The sequence below is a fragment of the Zalophus californianus genome, chromosome 13, assembly GCF_009762305.2.
Source record: "Zalophus californianus isolate mZalCal1 chromosome 13, mZalCal1.pri.v2, whole genome shotgun sequence".
NCBI classification, from domain to species: Eukaryota; Metazoa; Chordata; class Mammalia; order Carnivora; family Otariidae; genus Zalophus; species Zalophus californianus.
This window is the reverse complement of record NC_045607.1, coordinates 1,605,557-1,621,189: the sequence shown is the minus strand read 5'-3', so window position 1 is coordinate 1,621,189 and position 15,633 is coordinate 1,605,557. Positions and strand designations below refer to the sequence as shown.

General features: G+C 64.3%; 1 protein-coding gene across 4 annotated transcripts in view; it reads right to left on the bottom strand.

The window, feature by feature from the left end:
- The window catches only part of NACC2 (NACC family member 2), a 71,390-nt gene that overhangs the window by 25,016 nt on the left and 30,741 nt on the right, over window positions 1-15,633 (bottom strand). For 2 of the 4 annotated variants that reach the window (XM_027616288.2, XM_027616289.2), the window contains exon 2: window positions 2,496-3,440. In XM_027616288.2, the coding sequence (XP_027472089.1) occupies window positions 2,496-3,378 (883 nt within the window). In that variant the 5' untranslated portion in view covers window positions 3,379-3,440. Of the gene's footprint in view, window positions 1-2,495; window positions 3,441-3,660; window positions 3,935-4,796; window positions 5,229-15,633 lie in introns of those variants that run through there. The other 2 variants (XM_027616287.2, XM_027616290.2) reach the window with 2 other exon arrangements.

Sequence of the window (15,633 nt, the reverse complement as noted above, 5' to 3'; positions counted from 1 at the left end):
AGACCCCGCCCCAAGCCAGGAGCTGTGGAGAGAGGGGAGGGAGCCTGACCCGCCCTATCGACACCTGCTGCCCCTACTCAGCACCTTCCTGGTCACTTAGTCCTAAGAGCAACAAATCAGAAACAACCCCAGTGTCCTCGGGGACTAGATAAATCAGCTATGGTGTCTCCGCCCAAAGGACAATGGACAAGGAGGTGCAGGAGACACGGGGACACAGGCCCTGCAGGAACACAGTGGGACCACCAGGGACGGCCAACTAACCTCATCTGTCATGTTTAACTCCTTGATTTCCAAAACAAGAGACTCACACCCAGGAGCTACTAATGGTTCTTCACAAGGTGGAGGGTGGAGATGGGGGGCACCCCTGTGGCGTCCCACACCTTCCTACACAGACGGTGCTGGTCAAGACCCTTGAAGGTCACTCGGGCCCACCTCTCCCTTGACAGGTGGGGAAAACAGGCCAGGAAGAAGGGGGGACTCCCGCATGTCCTTATATGGCGGGGGGGGGCACCTTGGAACACACTCCACCAGCTCAAAGACAGGCCTGCCCGACCCGTGTCCAGGCCCCAGACTGGAGGCAGCAGGCTGCTCAGCGACCCGGGAGGCTGTTAGGATGTCCCCCAACCTGGCCAAGCCAGGGTGCAGCGGGAGCCCGGGGTGCAGGCAGGCAGCCTCTGAGGGCAGGCCCCTCTCTCTGCCTGCTTGCCCCCACGACCCCCTCCCCCACAACCCTCTTCCCAGCTCACCCGGCGCCCAGTGATGCCAGCGACGTCACTGCCAATAACCTAGATTTTAACCAAGAAATCACACCCCCCCTCCCTGCCCCACTTATGGTCTCACCGAGGAGAAAACCCAGACTGTAGCGCCCCAAGCCGGCCCCGAGCCCTGCCCTCCTGCGCCCACTGTCCTCTCCCGTTTCCCACCCTCCCTCCGACACCCCCGGGAGAAGGAGGTAAGGGATGCTGACGGATGGGTGACCCCTGCAGGCCCTGGGCCAGGCCTGTGCCCTTGGCATCTCATGTGAGCGCTGGAGGGGGTCAGGGCGGGGGACTGGTGAGAAAAGCTGGGTCACGGTCAAGGCAGAGGGGCAGCCCCGGGCAGCTCCGCCTCCAACCCCTACCCTGGCCTTTCCATGGCCACTGTCCCACTGGCTCCTTGGAAAACCCAAGGACACAGAGAGGCCACTATCCAGGTCGGGAGAGGGCCCCGGACTCGTCCGGCCGGATGGGCAGGTGTACTCGGATGGGCTCTGGCATGGCACCTGCACCCAGCAATCCCAACACCTCCTCCCATTTCTCAGCTTCCCACTCCTGCCAAGGCTCATGGCCACACTGGATGGAGACGTCTGGAGGCTGGGGTTCTCTCCCAGCTCCGGTGTCCCACTGTGGGCCACTGGTGGACAGGCCCTGCCCCTGGACCCTTGGCAGATTCCAGCTCCCTCTGGCTGGGTCTGGGGCTCCACGTGGCCCTTCCCCGGGTCCGGAGGTGGCCGTCAGCAGTGGGCAGAGGAAACTCCATACGGGGCACGTTCCCAGAGGCCCCCGTAAGGCCCAAGCCCAGTGGGCCCTCTGAAGGGCCAAGCCAGAGCCTGCAGGTTTCCCGGTATCAGGACAGCAAGCCTTTCCCTCTGCCACTCCAAGAAGAACCAAGTCCAGATCAACGTGGTCTTCATGCTCATGTCCTGTGGAAGTCACTCGATATGACCACGTACATTCAAATAATGAGCTCTAGGGAAAAATCATTCACTCACAGCCCCTGAGGGCAGGCGGGCGCCCCAGGCAGAGCCTCCCTGCTCCCCCGACTTGGCCATACCATCTAGTCCTTGGCTGCTCTCGGGGAGTGGCCATCCCAAGGGCCCCAGCTGGTCGGATCGACCAGTACGGGCCTGGAGGTGGAGTAGATGGGGGGGGGGGCAGCATCTGCCCCATCAGGGCACCAGGACATAGGGGAACAGAGGGGAGGAAAGAGTCACCACACTGCCCCTTGGGGGCCCCAGTTCTGGGACGTCACTTCCCTCTAGCACCATGTATCCAAAGCCAATGCACTGGGCACGGGCCCTGCATGCAAATGAGCAGGCAGCAGGCCCAGGCGCACAGCCAGTTTTCGGGGAACATGGAAGGCAGGTGGACACCCGATCCGGGACCCCAACTACTGGACCCTCTACCTAGCAGACCCTGAATGGTCTCCAGAGACGGGGATGCGATCTGTAACACCGTGTTAAGTGGGGGCATCTCAGGTGTGCAGGCCCCCAGTGGGGGACCCCTCACAAATAACGGGGGGCAGCTCATTCAGTTCAACAAGCACTTTCCGGCATGTCCCTCGGCGCTGGACCCAGGGAGGTGGAGGCACATGAACCAGGTATGGGGGAGGCCAGGCTGCCGTGCCATGGGGCTGAGGTCAGGCTCGCCTCGGTACCCACAGGGCCTGGAGGCGCGCCCACACGCACGGGCGGGTGGCGTGGTCGGGACCCGGGGCCAGGCCGCACGGCGCATTACCTGCGTAGCTGCCAGGAGCCTTGATGTACATCTGGCCGTACTGCTCCTCCACCATGGTGTCGTACGCCTCGTCTTCCTCCTCGTCCTCCTCGTTGTGGTAAGACGTGGGGCTGTCGGTGGTGGGCAGGCTGCTGGCCCCCGGGCTGGTCCGCTCCCCCTGGGAGTAGGGCACCTGCTGGATGCTGGGGATGAGGGTGGCCAGGCTGGGCACCCCGTAGTAGGAGACCCGGGGCAGCTTGAGAGGGGCTGCGCCCGCCACCGTGGCGCCCACCACCGCTGTGCCATCCCGGGGCCCCGTCTCCAGCGGGCGCTTGGGGGCCAGGCCCGGGCCGGCGGCCGGCGGCAGCTCCATGGCTTCATGCTTCACACGGGTCAGCAGTGGGATGGGCACGGAGGGGGACACGACGTAGGGGGGGGCTGCAGGGGCGGCCGGCTGCAGCTGGGTGCAGGGGCTCTGGGGCTCAGAGCTGGCGTCCTCGATCATGGCGGTCTGCGAGTCACAGTGGGGCGAGCTCACCTTGAACATGAGGTCTGTGCCGCGCTCCACAATGTGCTGGATCTGCAGGAAGCCGGCCGTGTACATGACCACGAGCTGCTCGCTGGCCGCCATGGTCAGCCTGCCCGTGTAGCAGAAGGACAGGATCTGCTGGAAGCAGGCGGGCGGCACGGTGCCCGGCAGCTCGAAGGCGCTCTTACTGTTGCCGCTGAACAGGTCGCGGAAGTACAGACTGCTAGCGGCCAGGACGGCCCGGTGGGCCTTGAAAGCCTGGCCTTTGACCACAATGGACACATCACAGTAGAGGCCCAGCAGGCGCTGCTCATTGAGGCAGCCGAGCACAGTGTTCCCGAAGTTGGGGATCTCGATGTGCAGCATCTGCGACATGGCGGGCAGGCGCTAGAGGGCGGGCCTCAGACTCAGCGCGGGAGCGCCCGAGTGGGGCACATCTGTGGGGAGAGAGGGCATGGGGACACCTGGTCAGGCCCCTAGACGCCAGGGCCCACCCACCAAGGGTATGCAAATGCGCTCCGCCCCAGCGTGCCCGTGCCCTCCTCCGCCCCTCCTCCACGCGGTGCCCCCCCCCCCCCGCCCCCGCCGCCCCGGCCCTCCAGCAGGAACCCCTCCAGCCAAGGGGCCCAGGGGAGGTCCTGGGGCCAAGCTCCTCACAGGGGGTGGCGGGACCCTGGCTGGGCTCAGAGCTGCACAGCCGCATTCCAGCCAGGGGCGTGCCCCCAACACCTCGTGCAGCTCCCAGAGCCCACCCCCAGGAGAGCGCCGGAGCCCTCGGGCAGGGACGCCCCGTCTTAGCAGACGCCAGGAACAGAAACAGAGGCCTGCGCTCCGGGAGGACGGGGAGGACAGAGGACAGAGGACAGAACACGGAACAGGGCACCGCCACCCGCGGCGGCTGCCAGGGGTGAGGGTGGCGGCGGCTGGGAGGGGTGAGGGTGGCGGGCCGTGTCTGCAAACTCTTCTCCCCAAGAAAAAGTTAGCAGCAGAGGAGCCCCTCCCAGCCCTTCCCCTGGGGGGGCCGGAACCCAGAGCGAGCAAGTGGGTCTTGCAAGGAGGGTCTTTTGGTTTCTGGTTTGTTTTTCTTCTTTTCCCTTGTAGCACCAGCCGCACGGAGGGCCCACACAGGGGGAGTCCCACCCAGTGGCTGAGAGAGGATGGCCAGGGGTGGGGGCGCCCAGGGCAGTGAGCCAAGTTAGCGGAAGCTCCAAGTCAGGCGCCCGCCCCACTGCCCCTCCCCCGGGACGAGCTCCCGGGGCCACGGGCAGGGACCCGGCCGGACCAGCAGCGGGGAGCCTGGCGCAGCCCCACCTGCCTGCCCTCCCAGTCCCCCAGCTCCCCACGCTGGCCAATCCCTGCTGGCTCGGTCCCAGCCCAGGTGACTAAAGGGGTCAGGGGGAGACGGGGGAGGGACCGGCAAGGGCTCGGGATGCCGCTCCCTCTGCCGCCACCGGGCGCCCTAGGGGCTGGGGGACGGGGCTCCAGCGAGGTTGATCCGATGCCCGGTTCACGGGGGGGTGGGGGGGGCTGGGGACGGCCGGGCGGAGAAGGCGCCGGCCCAACTCCGCACAGCGGCGCCCGCACAAAGGGCTGCTCTGTCCCGCGGGAGGAAAGTGCAGGCGGCCGCAGAGGCGCCGGGCGGCCGGGGAGGGAGGGCGGAGGGAGGGCGGAGCGCCTGGACCCCGGCGACAGGAGTTGGGCAGATGGGTGGCCGCTGGGGGAGGGCCCGCAGTGCCCCCGCTGCAGAGAAGTTGCCGGGCCGGCCGTGGCACCGGCCTGCAGGGGAGACCTACCTTTGGCGGCTGCTGCCGGTGGCCCGGCACTGCCCGCTCAGCCTGACAGGGGCAGGCTCGCTGGCTGCTCCGGGAATGCAGCAAACGGAGCGCGAGCCCTTGGGGTGGGGAGGGCGCGAGGAGCCGGGGGGGAGAGGAGGAGGAGGAGGGGGAGGAGGGCAGAGAGTCTCCGCGCTGGGCTCGGCGGCCGCAGCTCAGCTGCACCCAGCCCGGCTCTCCGGGGCAGCGCACAGCATCTAAATGAAGAGGCCGGATGCAGACGGACATTCAGGCAGCTCTCGGGAATGAATAGCCGCCTTTGATTTCGGAGCCCAAGTAAATGCCAGCTCCAGCCCCAGCTTTAAAAACAGTGGAGTGCCGGTGCCAGAGGAATGCACGGCTCCGGGTGTTGGTACAAGACAGACTTTGATGACTCACCGCAATGCAAACAAAGATGGCAGAAATACTGTACTGTACGTGGGGAAACGCTCCGTGGTGCCACGGCAACTGAGCGCCCGAGATTTATGGTGCAGCTCTGCATGTGAATTACCCAGTAAACTGCCGCTCTGCCATCCAGTAGAGCCCGAGTGTCAAAGCATTTAAACTATTCCAAACAGTCTGCAGGGCTGGCAGAGCCACCCAACTCCTCCAGGGCAGGCGGGGGGGGGGGGGCTGGGGCACGGGGGGGGCACGGGGGAAGGGGCTGGGGGACTAAGGGGGTGGGGGAGGAGAGGAACAGGAGGGCTGGGGCAGGGGACACGGGGTGGGGGATAAGCTGGGTCGGGGAACAGGGGGTGGAGGGACGGGGGAAGGGGCACAGGGCAGGGGGCAGGGGAGGGCAGGGGGCGGGGGGAGGAGGGGCAGGAAGATGGGGTGAGGAGGACAAGGGATGGTGGGTGTCGGGGAGAAGGGGGTGGCAGGGATGGGCTGGGGGATGGGGACAAGGAGATGGAAAGGGACGGGGTGGGACGAGGGGGCGGGGCCGGCAGGGTACGAGCCGCACGAGGGTGGGGCGCCCTGGGGTAGGGGGCAGGAGGGGCAATGGGAAAAGCAGCACGAGAAGGCGAGGAAGGGGGTGAAGAGAACGAAGTGGGAGAGGAGGCCCGAGGCCCCGCAGCGCCCCACTCGGCCTCCACACTTCTCCCTGGGTCCCCGGAGCGGTCAGGCCCAACCCGTACAGCCCACACCCCATCCCGCTTGCCCAGGGAAGTCACCCTGTCCCCCAACCCCCGACACGGGTCTTGTCGAGAACAACTTTGTGCGTGCAGCTGGGCCAGGCCCGGGTGGACGCAACCAGCAGCCCCGACGGACCCATCCCCACGGGCGGGCAGCAAAGTCACCAGCCGTGAGGGTGACGGTACGAAGGAGGCCAGGCTGCCGCGCAGGGCCCACTGCATCCTACCGCCCCTGGGCCTCTCTCAGGAGGGGAGGCTGTGCTGTGCATGCTGCCTGTCCTGTTCCAGGCTCACACCGCCTATGGCCCGCCCAGCCTCGGTTTCCCCTCTTGCCACCAACTGTGGCCCTGGGAAGACCTTAGGCACCTGGAGAGAGGCAGGGGGTCCAGACCGGCAGGGTCAGAGGTCCGGTCCCCTGCAGCCCCCGGCACAGGTGGGCCACCACCCTGACAACTAACCCTGGTGGCTGGAGCAGGGAGGGCCTGGGGGGCCCAGGCAGCAGCCCTCCCACCGGCAAGTGGCATCCGGAGAGAAAGAAAGGGCCATCTGGCGCTTCCCCATTCCCACGGCGGCTCAGCTTCCGAGAGCAGATAAAACACTGCGGAAGAACGGAGCAGGAAGAAACCCAGGTGTAGGGAAGCGCCCAGCGGCCAGCAGCAGGGGCTCCTCCAGGGGCGGCTCTGGGCCTCCTGCAGGGGGCTGAGGACTACCCTCCAGGAGATGACAAACCCTGTGGGTGCAGTGTTGACAGAACTGGTCCCCGCTCGCTGCTCTGAGGATGCAGGGGCCGGCCAGGGGACTCAGGGGCCTGACCCTCAGCCCCCCAGGGCCCCGGTGATGCAGCGAGGCCAGACCTCAGCCCTCCCTCACCTCCAGCTGCATGAAGCAAGTCCAGCGGGCAGACGGGCTTCAGGCCACACGCCCCTCACAGCCAGGTCCCCACTGCCCTTAGAAAGGTCCTGGGGCCATGGTCAGCCGTCACCTGGGGGACAGCCACTAGGCTGCCCTGAGCAGCAGCTCCAAGGAGGGGGGCAGCCTTGCCAGCTCACCTTTATCCAAATCCAGAAAGACCGACCCAGGGAAGCCCCTGCCAGAAGCCCTGTCAGGCCCCCAGACTGGGGATGGTCTCCTTCTCTTGGGGCGCAGGGGAAGTCCAATGGTGGTGGAAGTCCCCCTCAAGATGAGGGGGCTGAAGCCTTGGGGTGGGGGCGGGGGACACAGCCCCCACATGCCACGCAGCCACAAAGGGAAGCAGACTAGGGCACAGGCAGGGCCAAAATGGGGAAACAGAGGCCAAAGTCTGGCGGAACTGTGCTGGGGAGGGAAGGGGAGGGCAGGGCCAACCTTGGCCTGGGTGCAGGACTCGGCCCCCAGGCCCCAGGGCACACAACCTGCACTCCCTGGGACAGACCCGCCAACTTCAGGACTCTGCCTCTTTGTCACCTCCTCCGAGAAGCCTGCCAGGCGCCACTCTTGAGCTGAACAAGGGCAGGGTGGGTCTGCCCAATGCCGGCTGGGCATTTAGGCAAATGCTGGGCACGCCAGGGAGGGCCGCAAGTGTGGGGCTGTGCTGGCCAGTGACAGTGCATTGGAGAAGAGCCCCCCAAATGGCCCCTTCACAGACCCACAGCACCTACTGCCAGGAGTCTCCCAGAAAGCCAGGCAGGCTCCCCTGGGCCAGACGAGGGCTCTGGCGCTGAGTGGGGGGGGGGCCCAGGCCGGCGGGGGTGGGCAGAGACCAGCAACGCTGCACTGGGCACCAATTCCCAGAGGGCCCCAACTGCCTGGGGCTGGGCAGGGAAGTGGCCAGGTCCCAAACTGAGAGCAGGGGACAGCGTGAGGCCCTCAGAGCCCGTCCCTTCAGAAAGCAGGCCCTGCCTGGTCGGCTGGGTTGGAATCCTGGGTCCCAGCAGGGCAGCGCGCCCCCCCACCTCACGCCAGCCCCGCCCCGACTACTTTGTGTCCATGTCCTGTGGCCTCAAGCAGGTGGCACCACATCTGGGATACTCATCTGTCAAGGGGGGTCGGGTTTACCCTGGATGGTCACCGCAGGGTCGAGGGCAATGGCATTCGTCAGGCACTCGGCTCAAGCCTGGCACGATGCCTCGGTAAACGGCACCTCGAGGACGCCTACCTGCCATGACCTGCACGGGAGGCGATGGTCAGGTGGGTGTCTCCCTCCACCCCCCTCCCCTGCCCGTCTCGGCCAGCCCCTGCGCCCTAGGGTTGCGGGCCAGGCTGCGCACCCAGAGAGGGACCATTATTCTCCTAGAAGGTGATGAGGCCGTCTGATCCCCGGGGAGAGGGGACAGCCGGGCTGTTGCCCCTGTGTCCTCAAGCCACCTGCACGGGCGGAGCCGCTGCCCCACAGCCCAGCCCCTGGGAGCCCCGGGGCCGGGGGAGGGGGGGCTAGATTGCTTTCTTAGAAGCCTTGGCCAGGACGCGAACAAAGCTGGACTTCAGGAGAAAAGAATAAAATAAAGGCTTGGTTTACATGCCCAGAGCCGTGAAAACAGGACAGGCCTCGGGCCGACAGACCCTCGCACGGTGGCCAGACAGGAGCGCCCCAGGACCTGAGCGGGCTGAGGGCAGCAGGGACACCCCCTCACCTTTCCCTGTGTGGCAGGGCCCAGGCCCACAAGAACACCTTTCCCCTTCTATGCCTCAGTTTCCCCATCGCCCGGCTTCCTGGGCAACACCCATTAGGTTCCCCCCACCCCACAGCAACAGTCGCCAACCCAGTGGCGTCTGGAAGGTTCTGAAGAGCCAGGAGGACCATCAGAGATCTCTCCATTCATTCCGGCCATCCTCAAAGCCACTGCACCACGGAACCCTCCCCCCTCATAATGCCCTTCAGAATGGAACCCACTTTGGGAAACCCCAAAGCCAGAGTCCAGCCCCTGTAGCTGTGCCAGCCTCAGGGGGTCCCCACCCCAAACAGACTCCAAGACCTCCCCCAGAATGAGAAAACATGGGTAGTGTGTGTGTGTGTGTGTGTGTGTGTGTGCGTGTGTGCGTGTGTGTGTGTGTGCGTGTGTGCGTGTGCGTGTGCGCGTGTGTGCGTGTGCGCGTGTGCGCGTGTGTGTGCGTGTGTGTGTGCGTGTGTGTGCGCGTGTGTGTGTGCGTGTGTGCGTGTGCGCGTGTGTGTGTGCGTGTGTGTGTGTGCGTGTGTGCGTGCGTGTGTGTGTGTGCGTGTGTGCGTGTGTGCGTGTGTGCGTGTGTGCGTGTGTGTGTGTGTGTGTGTGCGCGCGCGCGCGCGGTGGTGTCTCTTCTCCGAAGAGCTGCAGACATGCACCCACACAGGGCCCGAGGGCCTAGGCAGCATGCAAGTGGGGCACGGATTCTCGGGGTGTGGCCAGGCCACGGCCGGCCACACTGGGCTCTATCAGGTACCAGGAGCACGCCAAGGTCTTCCCTTTGGGGCTCAGAGGACCAGAGAAGGATGGGCCATCCAAGAGGAGGGGCCTCCTTCCCAGGACCCCACCCAGACCCGGCTCCAAGGTCTGCAGCTCCCTGCCAGACTTCCTCAGAAGCCCTGCCAGGACCCCAGCCCCGCCGCTCCTCATTCTCCCATGTCCGCCCAACCCCCACCCCCAGATCCCAGGGAGCCTCCTTTGGCAGAGGAACGCAGCGTTTAACTTCTGCAGGGTCACCACCAGCAAGGGAAGGAGAGGCGAGGTAACTGAAATTAAATACAATTACTGTGCAGGATTTAATTTCTCCAATCTAGTAAGAGGCCCGGGCCTGAGCAAACACACAGCTAGTACACCGCAGCGGGCACAGAGGGAGGCAGACGCACCAGGAACAAAGGAGCCCCTCCTGCCTCCCTGCCTCCCCTGCGCAGAGGCCGAAGCCCATCCTGGGGGCTGCCCCCGCCATCCTGGGAGAAGCCAGTCCGGCCACAGGGACACCTCCTAAAAGTCAAGGTGCTCGGGGGTCCGGGGCCCGGAGGGAGACGAGGTACCCTGTGAGTCGGCGCGCACACACTGAGCCGTCAAGGCTGCTACGAGAGGGTGAGGGGGAGTCGGCGGGGAGGGAGGCTCACTTTGGACCGAGGCCTGCAGAGCACCTGCCTTGGCTTTTCAGTGACAGGGCAGGCTCTGGTTATGGGGAGCAGAAGCTCACTTCCATCCCCAACCCCAGTTAATGCTCTGGCTCTGCTCCTCTGAGGGGGCCAGGGAGGGAGGTGGGCCCTTCGAGGGTAGAGGGGCTGGTTCTCAGCACAGCCCAGCTCAGGGCGGGCCAGGTCCCCTGGGGGCTGGGTGAGGCACCAACCAGCTTGGGCCTCCGGTCTGCATTCAACTTTTAATACATCCTAAAACGGCTGAGCAGCCACAGCCTTGCTGCTAATGGAAGGGCCAGTCACCCCTCAAGGACCAGGGTGAGCAGAAGCAGGGCTCCAGGGTGAGGTCTCTGCTGCCAGAAGCCCCCTCCACCCAGCCCCCAACGTGCAGCCCCCGCACCTACTGTGCGCCTGCGTCCCAGCCCCTGCTCTCCGGGTGGGTGTGGACGAGGAGACCACGGCACCGACAGCGTGACCCTGCAGAGGCCTGGGGGCCAGGACCTGCCCTCTCCCCACCCAGCATCCCGCGTCGGCACCCAGCCAGCGCGAGCTTCGCTGTCAAGAGAGGGAGGGGCCCCCAGAGCTCGGCGGCAGAGGAGACCCCCAGGGGAAGGGGCACACAGGCCCCCGGAAACTTCCACCCTGGCTCACCGCACTCCAGGCACCTGGCGCCTCCGCCCCAGACCACAGCCTGGACCGGCATCAAGCCTCAGAGCCGGTTTTAACTCCACTAACACACGTTTGCCTGGAACCTTTTTTTTTCCCCAAACAGAAAAGGGCAGCAAGCCAGAATCTGCAAATTCAAACATGTGCTTATCAAGTCTTCCCCCTTGCCGCCCCAAGGAGAGCGCCACAGACACAGGGCTGGTCCTCAGAGACCAGCACACGCCCAAGGACCCAGGGCACTGGGCAGGCCACCAACGGCCATCAGAGCCACGCTGCAGGGCCAGGGGGCTGGGCTCAGGCTGGGAAGACACCCATCGGACGGGACAGCGGGTCCTGCGTCTGGGTAGGCATCCCACGGTGCAGGCTCTGACAAGGGTCCAGTCCAGTGGCCAGTGTGGCCCACCGAGCACGACCGCCTGCCACCGACATGCCAGCCTCCGACCCTTCCCTCAAATATGCTGACTCTAGCGTGGGCATGGGGTTGGGGACAAACAAACACGGTGTGAACGGTGTGAACGGTCCCTCAGAGGAGGAGCCGGGAGCCCTATGGACCCAGCAAGTCCTCACACAGAACAGTTCCAGAAGGCTTCCGAAGAATGTGAAGCAGTGTTTTGAACAGAGCCGACAATCTCCCTCACCGTATTTGTAATTTAAATAACGTAAGCTTGAAGAGTGTCTCCCTCGGGCATAGTTTAATAACTTAAAAAGCCAGCTCTGCGCACATGCAGACGGGCCTTCTCCTCCCTTATCAGCTGACGTGAGGTACCCCCCCTCGCACCCCTGGCTCGGGGGTACTCGGGGGCTGCCCAGACTGAGCTGGCCAGGCCCCAGGGAGCTGGACCCTCTCCTCAGCCCACATAGCACTCTCCCCTGCCGATGGCCCGTGGTGGGGGTAGAGGGGGTCCCAGAGCACCTGGGGGCCAGGTGGGGGGTCCCCGGTGGGCGGCAGGAGGCGGGCGCTGCCCTGTGCCGGTCACCAACTCCTTACCCACAGCGACTCCGCCACACACCCCCGCCCGTTAATATTCATAGCCCTTCCTCATCTGCATATCATGCCATAAATAGTCGAGGTAAGACACAAAGCTCCCCTGCATTTCTAATTATGCTTAAAAACCTAATGTAAATCAGACCGACACAGAAATACTAAATCAGCCGCTGGGGGGGGGGGGGGGCAATTACACAGGGACGGGGCCACGACGCAGCAGACCCCACCTCGGAGCTCCAGGCAAGCAGGCTGCTGGTGATGGTGGCCTGGGGCTGGGTGGCAGGGTCCCCTGCCATTTCCTGGCCAACCTCAGCCCTGTCGGCCCTAAAGTCAGAGACAAGCATGGGGTGGGGGACATGCCCACAGAAGCCCAGGGATGCGCCCCAGTCCCCCAGGACCAGCCAGCCTGTCTCACCTTCTCCCTACGGGGTTTCCAGCATGTGCCTCCTTCCCTGCCCAAGGACACTCAGCTGCCCACCTGACGCGGCCAGCCGGCTCACAGAGGCCCCCGTGGTCCGTGAGGGTCTACCCCATGGGTGGGGGCTGTCTCCACCACCCTGTCTCCACGTTTAACCCTCTGAACACTCTGCCCGCCCCCCCACCCCCCTGCCTGCTCAGCTCACCCAGTGGTGGAGAACCAAATGTCCCCACCCTCTGGGGTGACGCCCCACTCTAGGGATGGAATCCTGGACAAAGCGCCAAGCCACTTAAGGGCCACGAGGGTGGGACGGTGGGTCTTCTGAGCCCGGAGAAGGCTCCAGCCCTGCATGGGCAGGAGAGATCTGGGTGGGCTCCAGCCAGCTCTGCCGCCTGGGGCCAGGCCTCCTGCCTGCAGGGAGACACTGCACAGGAGCCTAGAGAACAGGAGGGTCTGGGCCAAGGAAGAAGACAGAGGCCACGCCAGCTATTTAGGGCCCGATACAGTGCCCACCCTCACAGGCGGGCATCAAAGGGGCATCTGGGACCCCAGCAGGTGGCACTGATAGATCTCAGGGCCCCTGTGGGCCAGGTTGCAGCTGGTGCACCAGGGGCCCCCGGGCAAAGCTCAGCCAGTGAGCGTAGAGGTGCTCAAGCCTCCACCTGGCCCGGCAGGCACCACCCCTCACCCAGACCCCAAATGCCCCCAGCCCTGCCTTCCTGAGCAGCACACACCCCGGCCCAGCCCTGGTCCTGGCCCCCAGCTGCAGCCAAGACCCAGCCTGGCCTCTCGTCCAGGAGCAGGGCACCTGGGCTGGCATGGCCCTGCTCCTCCTGGGTGCGGTGGCGGGACTACCTCGGGGGACCTGTGGGAGGCACGGGCCCAAGTGACACAGGGGTTGCCCCACTCTGCCTTCAGAGGAGACACAGAGCCTGCTGCCCGCATCTGCCTGGCATCACGCCCAGACCTATTTTTAAGCCCATTTACTAGAAATCCCACAAATTAAAGGAAATACAGATAATGCAGTAAGAATCCTGGGGGCCGAATAAAAGCTACACATAATTGTCCTTGTGCTCCAATGTGAGAATCTTAACCACAAACCCCGATCTCCCCAAGCCCTTGTGCAAGGCGGACGCATCTTGCTGTGTGTGGAGGAGGAGCGGAGGGGGGTGGGGGGTGCGGGTTCTGTGCTCCGCCCGGGATCTGAGGCACAGGCCGCGGCTTACAGCCGGGGCCATAAAAGGTAATTACTGATATGAAAAATAAAGGCCATAAATACCTGACTTTACAGCCCAGGGAATGCCGCTTACCGCCAGGGCAGTGGGCAGGACCCCACTCCCCTCCCATCAGGGCTCACGGCAGCCCCCAGCCCGTACCTCTCGTGGCTCCCATGGCAAGCCGGGAGGTGGGGGCTGCAGACACCCAGACCTCGCAGAAACTGCGGCACAGGGACCGGACCAGCCAGCCGGTGTGCCCGGGAAGAGAGGGCCCAGTGCTCACATGGGGAAGGGCAGGAGCCCCGGGACGGGCTGGCCAGCTGACACAAGGGGGTGAAAGGCCTTCTGTGCAGTCCCTGAGGATCAGCCAGGCCTGCTGTCCCCCCAGGCTGAGGGCCCAGCCCGGCCCACCCCTTCCCGCGGGCCCATCACACCTCAAGGGTGGAAGTCGACACAGAGGACAAAACAGCAACGGAACACGCCTGGGTGACCATCGAAGACGCAGTTGGGTGGGCGTGGCCTCACCACCCTCTGGACTCCAGGGCCCCAGCCCTCCCGGCTCATGCCCCCCACCCCACCGCCAGGTAGCGGCTATCCGGGTATCCAGCTATGGGCATCGGGCTTACCACGACCTCCCTCCTGCATACCGGAGCCCTCCCAGACCCAAACGCCACCTGAGAGCCTGGGGGGGGGGGGGGGGTTCTGCACAGGTGGAAGGGGAGCCGAGGTGGAGACAGGTGTGTGTGGAACACACCCACACCTCCTGGCCTCAGAGCACACTATTCATCCTGGGTTGTCACAGAGTAGGGACAAGGCCCACTGGTACCACCACATTCTAGGCTGAAGGAGACTCTCCCCTGCTCGGGGGCTGGGGAGAGGGGACAGCACAGGCCCTTCCCAGGCCTGGTCCCTAATTGCCCTGGAATCCCAGGGAGGTCAGGGAGGCCACAGCCACCAGCTCACTGCCTGACCGGGGTAGAGTGAGTGAGGTCAGGGCTCCTGCTACTCCAGCAACACCGGACTGGGTCACGCGCTGCCCCCCACAGTCGGACCCACGCTGGGCACCTGCTCCACGGAGATGCTTCACTTGGCCCCACAGAACACAAGGCTTCCCAAGCCCGGCCTTGTCCCTGGGGGGCCCTGGCCATTGAGGGGTCAGCTGGGAATTCAGCCCGCAAGAGAAGCTGGAGGTCCAGGGAAGGCCGGCGCTCACTCTGAGATAGCAGAGAAAGGAGCCAAGAGAGGCAGGGCAGGGAACGGTGGACGGTGGGGAGGTGGGGACATGCTGCCCTCTGCCAGGAGAGGGTGCGGCAGGAGGCCCATGTGGCAGCTGGAGCCAGCGGGTCGCCCCCAGCAAGACACCCAAGACCACCAGCTCAGAAAACAGGCAGGCAGGCTGGGGAGGGGAGCAAGCTCAGGAGATAAACATCGATTCCAGATGGCTGGTACACCGTTCCGAGAATTCTCAAACACCTGGCAGTAAAGTAAACGTCCCCTCACCATCACAGGGAAGCAGGGCCCCCAAGATCGCTCCAAGATGACCACTGGCTGGGAGGACACCCTTCGACTCGCTGTCCACCTAGGCTCTGTCACGTTACCCATCAACACGTTCATTTTTGTCCAGGAAAGACGCAAAGCTCTCTCTCCATAGGAAAAGACAGCCCCAAGGATGAGGGGTTTTGCTCCACAGGACGTTAGCCTCGAGGGGCCAGGAGACCACCTGCTCCCCCAGTGCCCACCCTCCCAGCCAGCCTTCTGCCTGCCGGCCTGTCCGCCCATCCAAATCCTGGGTCACTTGTGGTCACCAGGACCGCCCTGTCCAGAGCACCCCCAGAGCTGTGAGCCAGTGAGTGGGTGGGGGCGGCGATGCCTGAGGTCTGGCTTTCCGGTCTGACCACGAGGAGACTCTGCGGGGCGGATGAGGGGTCTCATCCATGCTGTCTGTCATGTCTGTTCATCCATCAGGGACGTAGCTCATGTCCACAGCAGAGAGAAACCTCTCTCATCAGACAAGGAAAGGTGAGCTGTTCTGCGTGTTTACTTCTGACCCATGGTTAACACTGCAGGTTCTCTGTGTCTAGACCCAAGATGAGCCCTTTCTCACATTAGGCTGGAATTTTTCCTAACTCTGAAGGGTGTTTGTGACTTACAGTCTCTTAAGGAGCTGTGTCCTCACACACTAACAGATAATAAATGATTTTGTAAATCTAAAACCTTTAAAATTCCCAGAATATAAAGAAAGGGAACCTCTAATATTGTAAATAAGCTAGCATTTAAGGGGGAGGGGACCGTTTTCAGAGAAACAACCAGCTCAAAAAGTATTTCCATATAAAA